Below are 16456 nucleotides of genomic sequence, written 5' to 3'. Positions count from 1 at the left end.
GAAAAGATAAAACAATACAGCTATCTCACTCCAATACGTGAGGTCATCCACTCCAAACCTTGGCACAATCTGCAAGATAAGAGATGTGAGACTGGAGTCAGTTCTGCCCTAACAGCTTTGAAGTATTTCCTACTGCTCTTCATGTTTAAAAGACCTCGACTTAAAACAAACAAAATCAGCTGGAATTAGGATTGGAACTCGAACAGAGTAAACAATGTTTTAAACTAAGTCTGAATAGAAACCAGCAGTGTGGCCAAGAAGGCCACCAGCCTCTTGGCCTCTATCAGCAGGACCATAAGCTCTTGTCAGAAGTCCCTTCCCAGCTCTCTTCTAGCCCCTTCAGGTACTGGAAAGCTGCTTTAAGGTCTCCCCAGAGCCTTCTCCTCTTTCCAGGCTGAACAGCCCCAACTCTCTCATCCTGTCTCCATAGGGGAGGTTCTGCAGCTCTCTGATCATCTTTGACCCTCTGCAGCAGCTCCAGGTCCTTCATGTGCTGAGGGCACCAGAACTGGAGGCAGTGCTGCAGGTAGAGTCTCAAGAGAGGAGAGGGGCAGGATCCCCTCCCTGTGCTGCTGCTCTCCCTGCTCTGGATGCAGCCAGCACACAGCTGGCTCTGGGCTGCCAGCGACCAGTGCTGGCTTCTGGGCACTCTGGCACCAACTGACATCCCCAAGGCCGCCTTCTGCTAGCAAGCAGAAAAGCATTTACCCTTCTCCTGTCAAAGCACAGCAGGACTGAATGTGCCACGGGTGATCCTTTATGGAGCTGAGGGTGAGGTATGTAGATATCTCAGCAGCTGTCATGCAGCCTTTCATGTCCTGCTTGTTGGCAAAGATGAGCACCGCTGCCTTCCGTAAGTCCTAGAAGGAATCAGAGCAATCAGAACAGTTACTAGAAAGAACTCAAAGGCTTTGGAATTAGCTGAAGTTCCTCAAAGGACTGCATCCAACTTAATGTACAATTACACAGCAGCATGGAGCTTTAATAGACTTGCTGCATTAAAAATTAATGCTGTGAAGACTGAAGAAACCCAATTTATCCACAAGTGCTCTTCACCACAGAGAATCCAATCACAATGTATTCTGTGACCAGATTTCTGGGGCTGGCCACAGGCTCCTGCTAGATAAACCACTGCACACAGCTCCAAAGCTGCCAGCAGAACACCTACACTGGATGCTCTTCAAAAGGAAAAGGCTGCTACATGAAGCACATGCTCATGAAGTTCAATAGGGGCAAGTGTAGAATCCTGCACCTGGGAGAACACCACCAGGCATCAGCCCAGGCTGGGAGTCATCCTGCCAGAGAGCAGCTCCATGGAGAAAGACCTTGGAGTGCTATGCACAGCAAGTTCTGCACCAGACAGCAATGTGCCCTTGTGGCCAAGAGGGCCAATAGCATCCTGGGGTGCAGCAAGAAAAGTGTGGCCAGCAGGCTAAGGAGGCTCTCCTCAACTCTGCCCTGCCAAGACCACACCTGCGATACTGGGACCAGTTTAGGCTCCCCAGAGAGATAGGGATCTCCTGGAAAGAGTCCAACAGAGACCTATGAGGATGCTGAAGGGACTGAAACATCTCTGCTGTAAAGAAAGGCTGAGAGTCCTGGGGCTGGTCAGTATGGAGAGGAGAAGGCTGAGAGGTCAATGTCTCTCAATAGCTGAGGGGTGGGGGTCAGGATAAAGGTGCCAGGCTCTGGTGGTGCCAGACATTGGACAAAGAACAACAGTTACAAGCTGGGATCCAGGAAGTTCCACTTCAGCATGAGGAGCAACTTGTTTGGTGTGAGGGTGCTGGAGGCCTGGAGCAGGCTGCCCAGAGAGGCTGTGGAGTCTCCTGCTCTGCAGACTTTCCAAACTCACCTGGATGTGTTCCTGTGTGCCCAGCCCTGGCAGGGGTTTGGACTGGATGATCTCTGGAGGTGCCCTTCCACCCCCTACCTTTCTGTGACTCCACATACCATTCCCCTGTAATTACTTTCAACTTCATTAAAGAAGTTCTGCAGAGATTAAAGCAATAACAATTGAAGAAAGTTCTCTAAATTCCTGTAGGTTTTATCTTATTGTTCCACAAAGGGAGCTCTAAAAATGCCACAGCAGCTGTAGTGAAAACAGAAACCAAGGAAAAGTTGCTTTGCTGTGGCATGGAAATGAGGACTCAACACAGCACTGAGACAAGAAGGGATGTATGGTTTGAGGAGTGCAGAAAGGTAAACCAACACAAAACTCTGGAAGCTGACAATAGTAATTACAAGTCCAACGTTACAATCTCTTTCCTGCAGGTAGTCCAGTCTAGGCCTAGCAGCTGGTCTCAAGAGAGGGCAGAGCACAACCTCATCAGAGGTTATGGCACTGGAAGGAAAGGACGTTTGGGAACCTCACCATGAATCCTTTCCACCTTTTTTGCCAGTGCATTTCATAAAATCATAGGATGGGTTGGAATGGATCTTAAACATTATCTAGTTCCAACCTCTGTGTCATTGGCAGGGACACTACCTACTAGATGAGGTTACTCAAGACCCCATCCAACCTGACCTTCAACACTTCAAAGGCTTGAAGCCCACACAGCTTCTCTGGACAACCTGTTCCAGGGCCTCACCACCCTCATGGGGAGGAGTTTCTTCCTCACGTCTCATCTAAATCCAGTTTCTTCTAGTTTGAAGCCACTACCTCTCCTATGATTCTTTCTATGATTCTATAGAGAGAGTGACTGCCATTGGAATGGGCTGCCCAGGGAGGTGGTGGAGTTGCCATCCCTGGAGGTGTTCAAAAAAAAGACTGGATGAGGCACTTAGTGCCATGGTCTGGTTGATTGCATTGGACAGGATGCTAGGTTGGACTGGATGGTCTTGGAGGTCTCTTCCAGCCTGGCTGATTCTATGAAGGACTGCTTTATAGAGCTGCAGAGGTCATAGAATCATAGAATCAACCAGGTTGGAAGATACCTCCAAGATCCCAACCTCCTACAACGGTTTGGGTTGGAAGGGACCTCCAAAGCTCATCCAGTCCAACCCCCTCTGCAGTCAGCAGAGACATCCTCAACTAGATCAGGTTGCCCAGAGCCCTGTCCAGCCTCATCCAGTTCTGGAATCCTAATTCAAGACTGGAAGGTGTCCAGAGAAGGGTGAGGAAGCTGGTGAGAGGTCTGGAACAGAAACCCTATGAGGAGAGGCTGAGGAAGCTGGGGGTGTGCAGCCTGCAGCAGAGGAGGCTCAGGGCAGAGCTCATTGCTGTCTGCAGCTGCCTGCAGGGAGGCTGTAGCCAGGTGGGGTTGGGATCTTCTGCCAGGCAAGCAGCAACAGAACAAGGGGACACAGTCTGGAGCTGTGGCAGGGCAGGTCTAGGCTGGATGTTAGGAGGAAGCTGTTGGCAGAGAGAGTGATTGGCATTGGAATGGGCTGCCCAGGGAGGTGGTGGAGTCACTGTGGCTGGAGGTGTTGAAGCCAAGCCTGGCTGGGGCACTTAGTGCCATGGTTTGGGTGATTGGACAGGGCTGGGTGCTAGGTTAGGCTGGCTGAGCTTGGAGCTCTCTTCCAACCTGCGTGATTCTGATTCTCCTGTCACTCCATGCCTTTGTCAAAAATCCCTCCTCAGCTCTTTCAGCCCCTTAAAACACTGCAAGGCTGCTCTAAGGTCTCCCAGGAGCCTTCTCCAGGCTGAACAGCCCCAACTCTCCCAGCATGTTTCATAGCAGAAGTTCTCCAGCTCCCTGATCATCTTCATGGCCTCTGGACCTGCTTTAAGAGTTCCATGTCCTTTTTGTGTTGGGGGCTCTAGTGCTGAACACAGGATTCCAGGTAGAGTCTTACAGGAGCAGAGTAGAGGGGCAGAATCCCTTCCCCTCAATGTGCTGGCCACAGGTTTGCTCCTTACAACCAGCCCCAAACTACACTGATAGTAACTACAGTGTGAAAACCTCACTCATTTGAAGTAATGCCAGTCTCTCACAGAGGGAAATGCCACAGAATTACTTCAGTTGAACTAAAGCCTTTACTTTCCAAAATGAAGGGAAGTCATTTGGACTAAACCCAACCCTGGCTGATCTTGAAAGTGATCAGAGGTTTGAATGCACTTTAGACAATCCATTGAAGATGTTGATTTAGGATGCTTGAGGAAGATAACATAAAGCTGAGCAGCCCTCAGTATGCTTTATAAGAAGAAAACTACAAGCAAAATAAATCAGAAAGAAACAAAACTGATTTATCTATAGCTCCTTAAAATTAAGGAACAGGTTTAAAACAAGGAGAGCTGGAGTTGCCTACTTACTAAAAGGAAGCTATTCTGTAAAGATGCTTCATAAGGAGCTCCTCAGGAGCCAGCAGTGCCCTCCTGCAGCCCAGCAGGCAGCTGTGTGCTGGGATGCAGCCAGAGCAGTGTGGGCAGCAGGGTAAGAGAGGGGATTGTGCCCCTTGGCTTGCCTCTGCTCAGACCTCACCTCCAATCCTGCCTCCAGTTCTGGTGGCCTCAGCAGAAGGGCACAGAGATGCTGGAGTGAGGCCAGAGAAGGCCACAAGGATCATCCAAGGGCTAGAGCAGCTCTGCTGTGAGGACAGGCTGAGGGAGCTGGGGGTGTGCAGCCCCCAGAGACTCCAGGAGGACCTTCTAAATGTCTTCAAATCCATAAGGGATCCTACAGGAAGGCTTCAGAGAGACTTTTCCTGAGGGTGTCTAGAGACAGGCCAAGGGGGAATGGTTTGAATCTGAGGAAGAGCAGGGTTAGACTGGAGCTGAGGAAGAAGTTCTTCAATAAGAGGGTGGTGAGACTTTGGAATGGGTTCCCCAGCATGAATATGGATGCCCCCTCCTTGGAGGTGTTCAAGGTCAGACTGGATGAGGAACCTGTTCCAGCTGAGAGGTGTCCCTGCCTGTTCTAGCAGAGAGGTCAGATTAGATGGGTCTGTGAGGAGCCTTCCAACCTGAGCCATTCCATGAAAGCATTCAGCTAAAAGGCAGGCAGTGGTGCAGAACAGTAACAACCACTCACATTAATATGAAGTCTGAGATAGTTCACATGTTCACCATCTGCAGGGAAGAGTAACCTGACCGCAACCAAGCCCTGTGAGATTGCTTCCTAACAGCTTTCTGCTCTTTGCCAGTTGACATGGGTTTGAAAAGGTAACCACTATGCAGGCAGAGAGATTTCTTTGGTGCCAGTCTGACTTTTGCTAACACAGGAAGCACATAAGGTTATCTGAGTGCTCACAACAAAAGACAACTCTTATCCCAACTCCCCAGCATACCTCATGAGCCAGCATTCTGTAGAGTTCTTCTTTTGTGATGGAGAGTCGCTCTCGGTCGATGCTGTCCACAACAAGAATGATGAACTGGGGGGGGGGAAGAAAAACCAAACAGGAGTGCAGGGTCTAAGTGCACAGAAGTCACAGAGAACACGTTTGCAAGAGGACACTGCCACAAGTCTTCTTCTATGAGACACCTTTAGAACACACTAGGAAACACATCTAGAGGTTTGGAACAGGCTTTTGCTCCAGCCTTGGGAACCAGACAAAGATTAGAGCTAAGAAAAATAAACTGCTCAGGTTCTTACTCTGCTGTTGTGTGAGCTCAGCTCTCCCACTAATTAGAACTGATCCCAGTGCACCCTGGACTTTAGGTGCCAATGAATTCCTGCTACAAACAGCTTGAAAAAGTGGCCTGGCAGTCAGATCCTCTTCCCCTCTTTTGCCCCACTTATTCTGCTCCTTGTTTGGTACCCTCTATTGTAGAGCCTTACATTGGAGAAGGAAAAGACAGTGTGACAAACTCCTTCAGTACTTGTAAGCATTGCATAACCTATGTGTACACACTCCATAACTAGTCAGTGTCCAACACTTGGCCTGGCCAGGCTGTGCTACAGGCAGCATGACAGGTGGGAACACTGAGCTGGTCAGGATGAAAATTAGACAGACACTATTAAAAACATCTAAACAATTAAAGGGAACATCTACTGCACTGATGAGGGAACAGAGGGAGAGATTCCACCACATCTTCTCAGATGGGAATTCTTTTCTATCTCCTTTCAGCTTTCTTATGAGGAAAGACTGAGAGACCTGGGGCTGTTTACTTTGGAGAAAAGAAGGCTGAGAGTGGACCTTATCAGTGTCTGCAAATATCTGAAGGGTGGGTGTCAGGAGGGTGAAGCCAGGCTCTTGTCAGTGATACCCACTGATAGGATGAGGGGCAATGAACATGAACTCAATCACAGGAAATTCCACCTCAACATCAGAAACAAAACATTTACTGTGAGGGTGCTGGAGGCCTGGAGCAGGCTGCTCAGAGAAGCTGTGGAGTCTCCTTCTCCAGAGGCTTTCAAGACTCACCTGGATGCACTCATTTGTGACCTGCCCTAGGTGATGCTGCTCTGGCAATGGGGTTGCACTTGATCTCCAGAGGTCCCTTCCAGCCCCTACCATTCTGTGATTCTGTAATTCCTCTACTGTAGCTCTCTTGGCTTGGCCCCACCTCCAATTATTTGAGAGCTACTTCTCTTCATTGCCCCTAAGTCTTTTGTCTCTTAGCCTGTCCTAACATCCTGTCTGTGAAAACACAAACTCTTACACCAGAATTGAAGCTAGTTAGGACAAGCATGCACTGAAAAGCTCATCTGTGGTTTTTCACATTACTTCAAAGATTTTAGAGTTCTTCAATTAACAGATAAAAAGAGGAAAGAGAGATAGGAACCAAAGAAGCAGGATTATAAATCATTGCTGTAACTCTCCAACATATGCTCCAAATTATTTTGCCTTGTAAAATTAAGGAGACTCATTACCCATGGAAAATGACCACAAAGTATGAAAAACTAAGTCAATTTAATGCTCCTGTGACTTTGAGATGTATAGCAGATGAGGAAGAACAGTAAAGGAATTATTCATATGAGGGAGGCTAGGATTGGCATACTGAACAGATCCTTTTTCTTCATCAACTGTTTCCAGCAGACAAAGCTGGAAGTAAAGGGAACATTCTTTGCAAGTGCTGGATTTCAAACATTTAGGAGCCAGAGTGTGATGAAGAATCACAGAATTACAGAACATCAGGGGTTGGAAGTGACCTCAAAAGTTCATCCAGTCCAACTGCTCTGCCAGAAGAATAAGCCTTTGGGGATAGAGTCATTCTTTTCTGGATAAAAAGAAACTTGAAATAAATAGGATGACCAACAGCTATTATCTATCTGCACTTCTGTAAAGCCTTTGACACAGCCCCCACAACATCCTTCTCTCTAAGCTGGGGAGACATGGGTTGGATGGGTGCACTGCCCAGTGGATAAGGAATGGGATGGATGATGGCATCCAAAGGTCAAGAACTCACTGTGCAGATGGAGATGGGTGACAAATGGTGTTCCTCAGGGGTCTGTGTCATGACCATAGCTGTTCAATATCTTCATTGATGATATTGACTGAGGCACCCTCAGCAAGGTTGCTGATGGTACCAAGCTGAGTGGTGTGGTTGCTAAGCCTGCAGAATGGGATTGAACAAGGCCAAGTGCAGGGTTCTACACTTTGGCCACAACGCCATGCAGCACTATAGGCTGGGGACAGAGTGGCTGAGAGTAGCCAGGCAGAGAGGGAGCTGAGGGTGCTGGTGGATAGTAGCTGAATGTGAGCCAGCAGTGTGCCCAGGTGGGCAGCAGAGCCAATGGCATCCTGGGCTGGCTCAGGAGCCGTGTGGGCAGCAGGACAAGGGAGGTTCTTCTGCCCCTGTGCTCAGCACTGCTCAGGCCACCCCTGGAGTAATGTGTCCAGTTCTGGGCTCCTCAATTCAAGAGAGATGTTGAGGTACTGGAAGGTGTTGAGAGAAGGGCAGCAAGGCTGGGGAGGGGCCTGGAGCAGAGCCCTGTGAGGAGAGGCTGAGGGAGCTGGGGGTGTGCAGCCTGCAGCAGAGGAGGCTCAGGGCAGAGCTCATTGCTGTCTGCAGCTGCCTGCAGGGAGGCTGTAGCCAGGTGGGGTTGGGCTCTGCTGCCAGGCAAGCAGCAACAGAACAAGGGGACACAGTCTCAAGTTGTGCCAGGGGAGGTCTAAGCTGGATGTTAGGAGGAAGTTGTTGTCAGAGAGAGTGATTGGCATTGGAATGGGCTGCCCAGGGAGGTGGTGGAGTCATCATCTCTGGAGGTGTTGAAGCAAAGCCTGGATGAGGCGCTTAGTGCCATGGTCTGGTTGATTGGCCAGGGCTGGGTGCTAGGTTGGGCTGGATGAGCTTGGAGGTCTCTTCCAACCTGGCTGATTCTATGAAGGACTGAATGATCTTAGAGGTCTTTTCCAACCCAAACAATTCTATGATGCTATGAAAACAGCTCAAATATTACTAGAGAATCGGCACTTTAAACTTCTTGGCTTTGTTCCTCCTCAGAAAGATTTAAACAAAACACTTACAATCTTTATAAAAATCCACCTACATTCCTAATAAATAAACACCATTTCAAGGAAAGTTTCTGCATTTGCAGACTTGGAAGCAGCTTCTCCTACCTCTGTGTTTGAATAATAGGTGTTCCATGATGAGCGTAAGGATTCCTGTCCTCCAATATCCCACATTAAGAAGTGAGTGTTTTTCACCACTATTTCTTCTACATTGCTTCCTATGGTTGGAGAAGTATGAACCACTTCATTCATTAAGCTAAGGGAAACAATATCATACCATAAAAAACAGCCAGTAAAACACACAAGGCTTGTCACAGCTCAATTATCACAAACTTGAACAAAATATCTAACTCTAGCAAAAGAGAATTAAAAAGAATGAGCCTGTTCCAAAACTCTTTTATAGAAAGAAACCAAATATTTAAGAGCAGCTCATCAGAAAAAAAAAAGATCAATCTGAATTGAAACTAAATAGTGGTTGATGAAGTTCTAGTGTGTTTTTGCAGCAAGGTCTGCTTAAAAATATTAGCAATGAAAAAAAACCCATAACCCACATTAAAGGATTCCAAGAAAGGGATAAGCAGCTGCTTTGTAAGAGGCTCCTCTTTTTAAAGGGCACTATTTAAGGGGTGCTTACAAAGCACTCCTTACAAAGCAGAAGCTGCTATTCTCCATACCCCAGAAAAAAGGGAAACACCAAACTGAACTAAATATAAATCAGAAGATGGTTTTATCAGAGCCTTCAAGTTACTAATGCAATACTGAAGCAAATAACCAAAGGGCTTTTTTTCATAGCTGAAAAGGTCTCAGTTGTACCTTTCAGCTTTGCCACAAGTGCTTAGGGTATAAAGGCTCTTTGGAAAACATCCTCTGCTGCCTCAGTATCCACATAGATGGATATTTGGCTACATTCTCCTCCACAGTTACAAGTTATTATGCCTCTGAATTTAGGTTCTTGAATTTGTCAGAGATATTATTGCAATGCTGCCAAGATTTGGGTGCCAATAAAGCCACTGAAAATGCTCAGACAAGGTTAATACTGCTGTGAGGAATCCTCCATCATTTTAGACACTGGAATCAGGAAGCAGTTGCAAACACTCATGGATTCTTCCCGAGTGGCCACAACTTCCATTCATTTAAAAATCTTCCTTCTCTGCAGTTCTTAGCACCAGGACTACTTCTGTGTTTACAAATCAAGATGGGCTTTGATGGCAACAGAACCTGCAGTTCACCTTCTCCATTTCTCTTCAATTTACAGCTCAGTTTTAACAGGCTGCAGTTCCTTCAGCTATCAGTTAAATACTGCCTTCATTTAGAACAGCTACCAGCATTAATGTACAAACTGTGAGCTAGAATTTGAGTGATTTCACCCATGTGCAAAGCTGAATTTTCCACAATTAAACTACAGCAAACAGTAAAAGGTAAGCAGAAATCAAGCCAGCTGATATACTTACAATTGGTAAAGAATAGTAGTCTTGCCAGCATTGTCAAGTCCCACTATGATTACTTTGTGCTCTGCATATACACAAGACAAGAACCAATTAGCAGGAACAGCAATAATTACTGATAAACTGCTTTTCCTCAATGAGGAAAGCAACAATCTGTCTTATTCCAATAGTCTTACATAAAATACAGGTGAATCATAGCTGGAATTGATCCTTAAGGTCGAGTCCAACCATCAACCCAACACCACCATGGTTGCTAAGCCATGTCCCCAAGTGCCATGTTCACACATTTCCTGAACACCTCCAGGGATGGTGACTCCATCTCCCTGGGCAGCCTGTTCCAATCCCTGACCACTCTTGAAGCAAAGAAGTTTCTCCTAACCTCCAACCTAAACCCCCCCAGCACCATTTCCTCTCATCTTGTCACCTGATACTGGGCTCCAACCTCCTCCTTTCAGAGCTGTAGAGAGCAATGAGGTCTCTCCTCAATCTCATCTTCTCCACCCTAAACACCACCAGTTCCCTCAACTGCTCCTCCACAGCCCTGTCCTTCCAGACCCTTCACCAGCTTGGCTGCTCTTCTCTGGACCTGCTCCAGCACCTCAATGTCCTTCTTGCAGTGAGTGGCTCAAAACTGAACCCAGTATTTGTGGTTCAGCCTCAACAAGTGCACAACCAGGGCACAAACACTTCCCTACTCCTGACTCGAGGACAGGAAAAACCAATTCCACAAAACCTCATAGTCTCTTGAGACTACAGTTTGAGTAAAAGTCAGAACTGGAAGTCTTTAGAAAGGAATGGCTCCTGGTAGGATTACTTCATGTAAAAAACAATACCTAGTTTTAGAAAGGCCAATGAAAATAAAGAACTCACGACTGTGTATCATCTTAAGAACATCACCATGCATCCAAAGACTGCACAAAACACTCACCTAACATTAAAGGCACCATAACAACCACTTCTTAAAGGACCATCACCAGTTGCACAGTAAAACCTAAGAGGAACCAGTGCTTTGAAGAGATGAGAAATTCCAACATTGCAGTTTCTGAACTGAAAAGTCACAGAATGACAGAGTGGTAGAGGTAGGAAGAAACTTTTGGAGGCCATCTGGTCTAATCCCCACACATTCAATCAGGGATGCCTGGAGCCAGTTGGCCTAGATGTACTTGCAGACAGTTTTTGAGTATCTGCAAGGATGGAGACTCCAGAACCTGTCTGTGCAGCCTTTGCCAGTGCTCAGTCACCCTCACACCGAAAAACCTTATGCTCAGAGGGAACCTCTCATTTCAGCTGCCTCTGGTCCTGTCACTGGGCACCACTGAGGAGAGCCTGGTTCTGTACTCTTTATGCCCTCCTTTCATCAAAAAACCTTTCTTCTAATCTCTAACCTAAATCTCCCTCAGAGCAATTTTCTCTCATCACCAGCTACTTAACAGAAGTAACTCCACCTCCCTGCAATCTCCTTTCAGGGAGTTGTAGTCTCCCCTCAGCCTCCCTTTGTCCAGACAAAGCAATCCTGGGTCCCTCAGCTGCTCCTCCCCAGCCCTGATCTTCAGATCCTTCACCACCTTTTCTGCCCTTCTCTGGACATGCTCCAGTACCTCAATGTCCTTCTTGAGCAATGTCCCCAAAACTGAACCCAGTACTCAAGCTGTGACCTGCCCCCAGGGGGACAATCATTACCCTGGTCCTGCTGGTCACAACACTGCTGATCCAGACCAGGATGCTTCTGGCTCATCTTCAGCCAGCTGCCAATCAATACCCCCAGGTCTTTCTCTTCTGGGCAGTTCCCAGACACTCTGCCCCAAGCCTGGAACATTCCTGGGGTCGTTGTGACCCAAGTGCTGCACCCAGCACTTGGTTGTGCTGAAAGTCATACAACTGGGCTGAGCTTATCAGTCCAGCCTGGCTGAATGTTAATACAGACCAAGAGACTGCACTCTGCAGAGTATCACACACACAGTATCACAGTATCATCAGGGTTGGAAGAGACCTCACAGATCATCAAGTCCAACCCTTTACCACAGAGCTCAAGGCCAGACCATGGCACCAAGTGCCACGTCCAGTCCTGCCTTGAACAGCTCCAGGGACGGCGACTCCACCACCTCCCCGGGCAGCCCATTCCAGTGTCCAATGACTCTCTCAGGGAAGAACTTTCTCCTCACCTCCAGCCTAAATCTCCCCTGGCACAGCCTGAGGCTGTGTCCTCTTGTTCTGGTGCTGGCCACCTGAGAGAAGAGAGCAACCTCCTCCTGGCCACAACCTCCCCTCAGGTAGCTGTAGACAGCAATGAGGTCTGCCCTGAGCCTCCTCTTCTCCAGGCTAACCAATCCCAGCTCCCTCAGCCTCTCCTCGTAGGGCTGTGCTCAAGGCCTCTCCCCAGCCTCGTCGCCCTTCTCTGGACATGCTCAAGCATCTCAATGTCCCTCCTAAACTGGGGGGCCCAGAACTGAACACAGGACTCAAGGTGAGGTCTAACCAGTGCAGAGCACAAAGTACAAAACTGTACCAGATTCTTTATTCAACAGTTTTAGGCACTTAAAAGGGGGAACAAAGCACACATTTGGCCATCTGATGAGACAACAACCTCACCATCAGACTGCCTGCTCTAGCCTCGGGGGCACAAAGGAGAACTCTACGAACAATAAACTTCGTCTTGTGCCAAAGGAGGACAGGTAAGGAAGAGTGGTTAAAATAAATCCGATAAAGGCAAAAATTCTCTTTGATACAGCTCTGAGTTAAAGGGGGTGGACACCACAAGTTCTGAACTCCGGGTTCAGAACCGTTACCGTGGGGCCATAGGCGGCAGGCAGGGCAAAGACAAAGCTGTCCTCTGACGACCTTTTCATTCCTCCCTTGAGAAATGATGCCACTAACTGCATTGAACGACTCCCTCTGCCAAAACACAAACAGATCTTCACTTCAAAGGCCCCCACACAAATTCGGTGGGTTTGGTTTTAATTGATTCTGGAGATAAAAAGTAGCGTGATTTTAATGGAGGCTTTGACTGAGAACCAAAAGAATCTGCAAAGAACCATAGAATCAAGCAGGTTGGAAGAGACCTCCAAGCTCAGCCAGTCCAACCTAGCACCCAGCCCTATCCAACCAACCAGACCATGGCACTAAGTGCCCCAGCCAGGCTTGGCTGCAACACCTCCAGGCACAGCGACTCCACCACCTCCCTGGGCAGCCCATTCCAATGCCAAAAGACAAACAAGACTTTCGTCGCTCACAAAAGCTTCGGCCGCTACAAGCGGTGAAAAAAACCTGTCTGAGAGGCAGCAGCATTCCACTACTCCAACTGCGGAGCGCACCGCTGGCAATGCCCCCCCGGAGGAAACCAAGCGCCGAGAGCAGGCGGCGAGGAAGGGGGAGCGCAGGGAACCACCTCCGGCACAGAAACAAAGCGACTCCGAGCAGGAGGCGCCGCACAAAGCACAGCTTGCGCCGGGCCGCGCCCCGAGGGGAAGCCCATCGACCGGAGCAGGCCCCCGACCTCCGTCGGCTGCCTGCGCCCCCCAGCCCCGCCGGCTCCTCACTGCCCCCCTCCCCTCAGCCCCGGCCCGCCGCCCGCCTCACATCTCCGCAGCAGCCGGCTCGGAGCCCCCGCGCCCACCTTGGCTACCGAAGAGACTCCACAGCTTGGCGAAGATGAGGCCCATGCCTGGCCTCGGGCTCCCAGCAAGCCCGCAGGGAGCGCAGGCGGCGGCGGCGGCAGCGCCCACAGCTCCTCCCGGACCGACGCAGCCCGCAGGGTCCAGCTGGGGTGGGAGGGGGGCGGGGGCGGGCACACGGCGCCTCTCGGCCAATGGCTGCGCGGCCGCTCTGCGCGTCGCTCTGTGCGTCACCGCGTACGCGCGCGGCGCGGGGCGGGAGGCGGCGGCGGCGGGAGGCTGCCTGCGGTGCGAGGCTGCCTGCGGTGCCAGCTGCGGGCTCTCGGCGCGGGCAGCGTCTCCGCAGCCGGCAGCGGCGGCAGGGCCAGGGGTCGGCAGGGACCTTCGGCATCGTCCAGCCCAATCCCACTGCCAGAGCAGGACCACCTAGGGCAGGTCGCGCAGGAACGCGGGTTTTGGAGATCCTCGTAGAGGGAGCCTGCGCAGCCTCTTTGGGCAGCCTGCTGCGGGGCTCCAGCCCCCTCTCTGTGAAAAAGGCTTTTTCTCATGTTGAGATGGAGCTTCCTGTGACTGAGTTTACGACATCACTGAAAAGAGATTGGCTGCTTTGTCTTGACAGCCATCCTTCAGGCATTTGTAAATGTTGGTAAGGTCCCCTCTCAGCCTTCTCCAGGTCTCAGCGCTTCCTCGTAAGAGAGATGCTCAAGTCCCTTCATCACCCACGCAGCTCGATGTTGAGCTCTTTCTAGTAAGTCCCTGCCCTCCTGAACTGGGGAGCCTAGAAGTGGACACAGTATTCCAGATGTGGTCAGCAAATCATAGAATTAACCAGGTTGGAAAAGACCTCTAGGATCACTGAGTCCAAGTTATCACCTAGCATCTTCTAATTAACTAAGCCATGGCACTAAGTGCCTCATCCAGCCTCCTTTTATACACCTCCAGGGATCGTGACTCCACCACCTCCCTGGGCAGCCCATTCCAATGCCAATCACTCTTGCTGGGAAGAACTTCCTAACATCCAGCCTGAACCTGCTCTGGCACAGTTTGAGGCTGTGTCCTCTTCTTCTGTCCCTGGGTACTTGGCAGAAGAGCCCAACCCCACCTGGCTACAGCCTCCCTGCAGGCAGCTGCAGACAGCAATGAGCTCTGCCCTGAGCCTCCTCTGCTGCAGGCTGCACACCCCCAGCTCCCTCAGCCTCTCCTCACAGGGCTCTGCTCCAGGCCCCTCCCCAGCCTTGCTGCCCTTCTCTCAACACCTTCCAGCACCTCAACATCTTTCTTAAACTGAGGGCCCCAGAACTGGACGCAGGACTCAAAGTGTCTGACTAGGACTGAGTAGAGGGGTAGGAGAACCTCCCTTAACACACTCTATTCAGCTAACTATGCTACTGGCTTTCTTTGCCATCAGAGCTCATTGCTGTCCCATGCATAACTTATTATCAACCAGGATGCCAAGGTCCTTCTCTGTGGAGCTGCTCTCCAGCAGATCAGCCCCCAACTGGGGCATGGTGTTGTTCCTCCCCAAGTGCATGACTCTATATCTTTGTTGACCCTCCTGAGGTTCCCCTTTGGCCAGCTCTCACTGAATGGCAGTGTCATAAATAACAGACATAAACTTGCATTCATGCAAGTTAAGGCTTTAATAGAGTTGCAGGAATCAAGCAATGCACAGGCCTGGGTGTGTGGGGAGGCTCTGCTCTACCCTAACACACAGCCTTTGCCTTCAGCTGTCTCTTTTTATACCCTATTCTATTACAGATTCATTACTCATTCTAAGAAAAGGTGGGGTTTTCCTTATCAGTTTTAGGAATGGGAGGTGTCTCTTCCACACATGTCTCTTTTTATCTGGTGGTCCCTCTGGTAGTCTTCAGTGATGAAGTAAGGGGTCTTCCTCAAGCGTCCTTCCCATGAACTTCAAATTCCTTTGTATTCCTCTGTTTGCTCATGCAAAAAAGGTGGTGCAAGGAGTAATGCATTTCCATTCAAATCCCCCTTTCCTCCCTTTGCTTATGTGATGGTGGTGCAAGCAGGACTGCAATTCTATTCAAAACCCCCCTTCCTCCCTGTCTGTGACTTCTTGCCACGAATTGCTTGGATCAAACATATATTTCTCATAGCAGCACAGCCTCTGGCATGTCAGCCACTGCTCTCTGTTTTGTATCACCAGCAAACGTGCTGATATGCTTTCCTCAAGGACGGTGAAGGGCTGAGGCTGAGCTCTGGAGTCCAGCACCAGCCCTCATGGGAAGGGTGCAGCAGGGAATGCTTGTCCCTGCCCCACCGTAGAATCAGCCCAGGCCACAGTGGTCAGCCCTGGAGCAGAAGCTCTGGCAGTGGCATTTTCTCATCACTCTGTGACTGTGGCTGGTCTGCAGCCCTTTGCTATGCTTGGGAAAGGCTGGTGGGCTTCAGGGTGCTTGGCTCTTTCCTGTATCATAAAGCATCTCCAATGAGCAGGCTCTGTCCTGGTGCTGTGCTCCAGGCTGTGAAACTGGCCTGGGTGCTCTCTTTTGTCTTGGCAGCACTTTGGGGAAGGTTAGTAGAAGAGCATGAACCCTGCAAGGCTTGTACTGATATGACAAGAGGGAATGAATTGGAGCTTAAGGAGGGCAGATTTAGACTGGAGATTAGGAAGATAAATCTTTCGGGTGAGGGCGGTGAGACACTGGCACAGGTTGCCCAGGGAGGTTGTGGAGGCTCCCTCCCTGGAGGTCTTCCAGGCCAAGTTGGATGAGGCTTTGAGCCAGTGTGAGGTGTCCTTGCCCATGGCAGGGGGTTTGGAACTAGGTGATCTTTGAGGTCCATTTCAACCTAAAATGTTCTATGATTCTACGAATCTGCTCCCATTTTACATGCAAGAGGTGTGAAAAAAGCAATCTATCCTATAAACCCACTTGGCAGCTTTTCAGCTTGCTGGCTTTGGGGAGGGTAAGGACCCCACTCGTGCCATGCCTAGGGGAAGGACATAGCAGGAGAAGTGTCCAGTTCTGGGCTCCTGAATTCAAGAGAGATGCTGAGGTGCTGGAAGGTGTTTGGAGCAGGGCAGCAAGGCTGGGGAGG

The 16456-nt window shown here is 49.7% G+C and overlaps 1 protein-coding gene across 1 annotated transcript; it reads right to left on the bottom strand.

Moving 5' to 3' along the window:
• On the bottom strand, positions 1-13546 carry ARL5B (ADP ribosylation factor like GTPase 5B). Its single transcript, XM_064162921.1, has 6 exons — positions 13399-13546; positions 9792-9852; positions 8449-8596; positions 5233-5316; positions 709-860; positions 1-69 (listed from the first exon to the last, which is right to left on the bottom strand). The coding sequence occupies exons 1-6, from the start codon at positions 13442-13444 to the stop codon at positions 21-23; spliced, it is 540 nt and encodes a 179-aa protein (XP_064018991.1). The 5' UTR covers positions 13445-13546; the 3' UTR covers positions 1-20.
• Positions 13547-16456: the final 2910 nt, after the last annotated feature.

This window comes from Pogoniulus pusillus, chromosome 23, assembly GCF_015220805.1.
Source record: "Pogoniulus pusillus isolate bPogPus1 chromosome 23, bPogPus1.pri, whole genome shotgun sequence".
Lineage (NCBI taxonomy): Eukaryota > Metazoa > Chordata > Aves > Piciformes > Lybiidae > Pogoniulus > Pogoniulus pusillus.
Note: the sequence above shows the minus strand (reverse complement) of the source record. Positions and strands in the feature narration are given on the sequence as shown.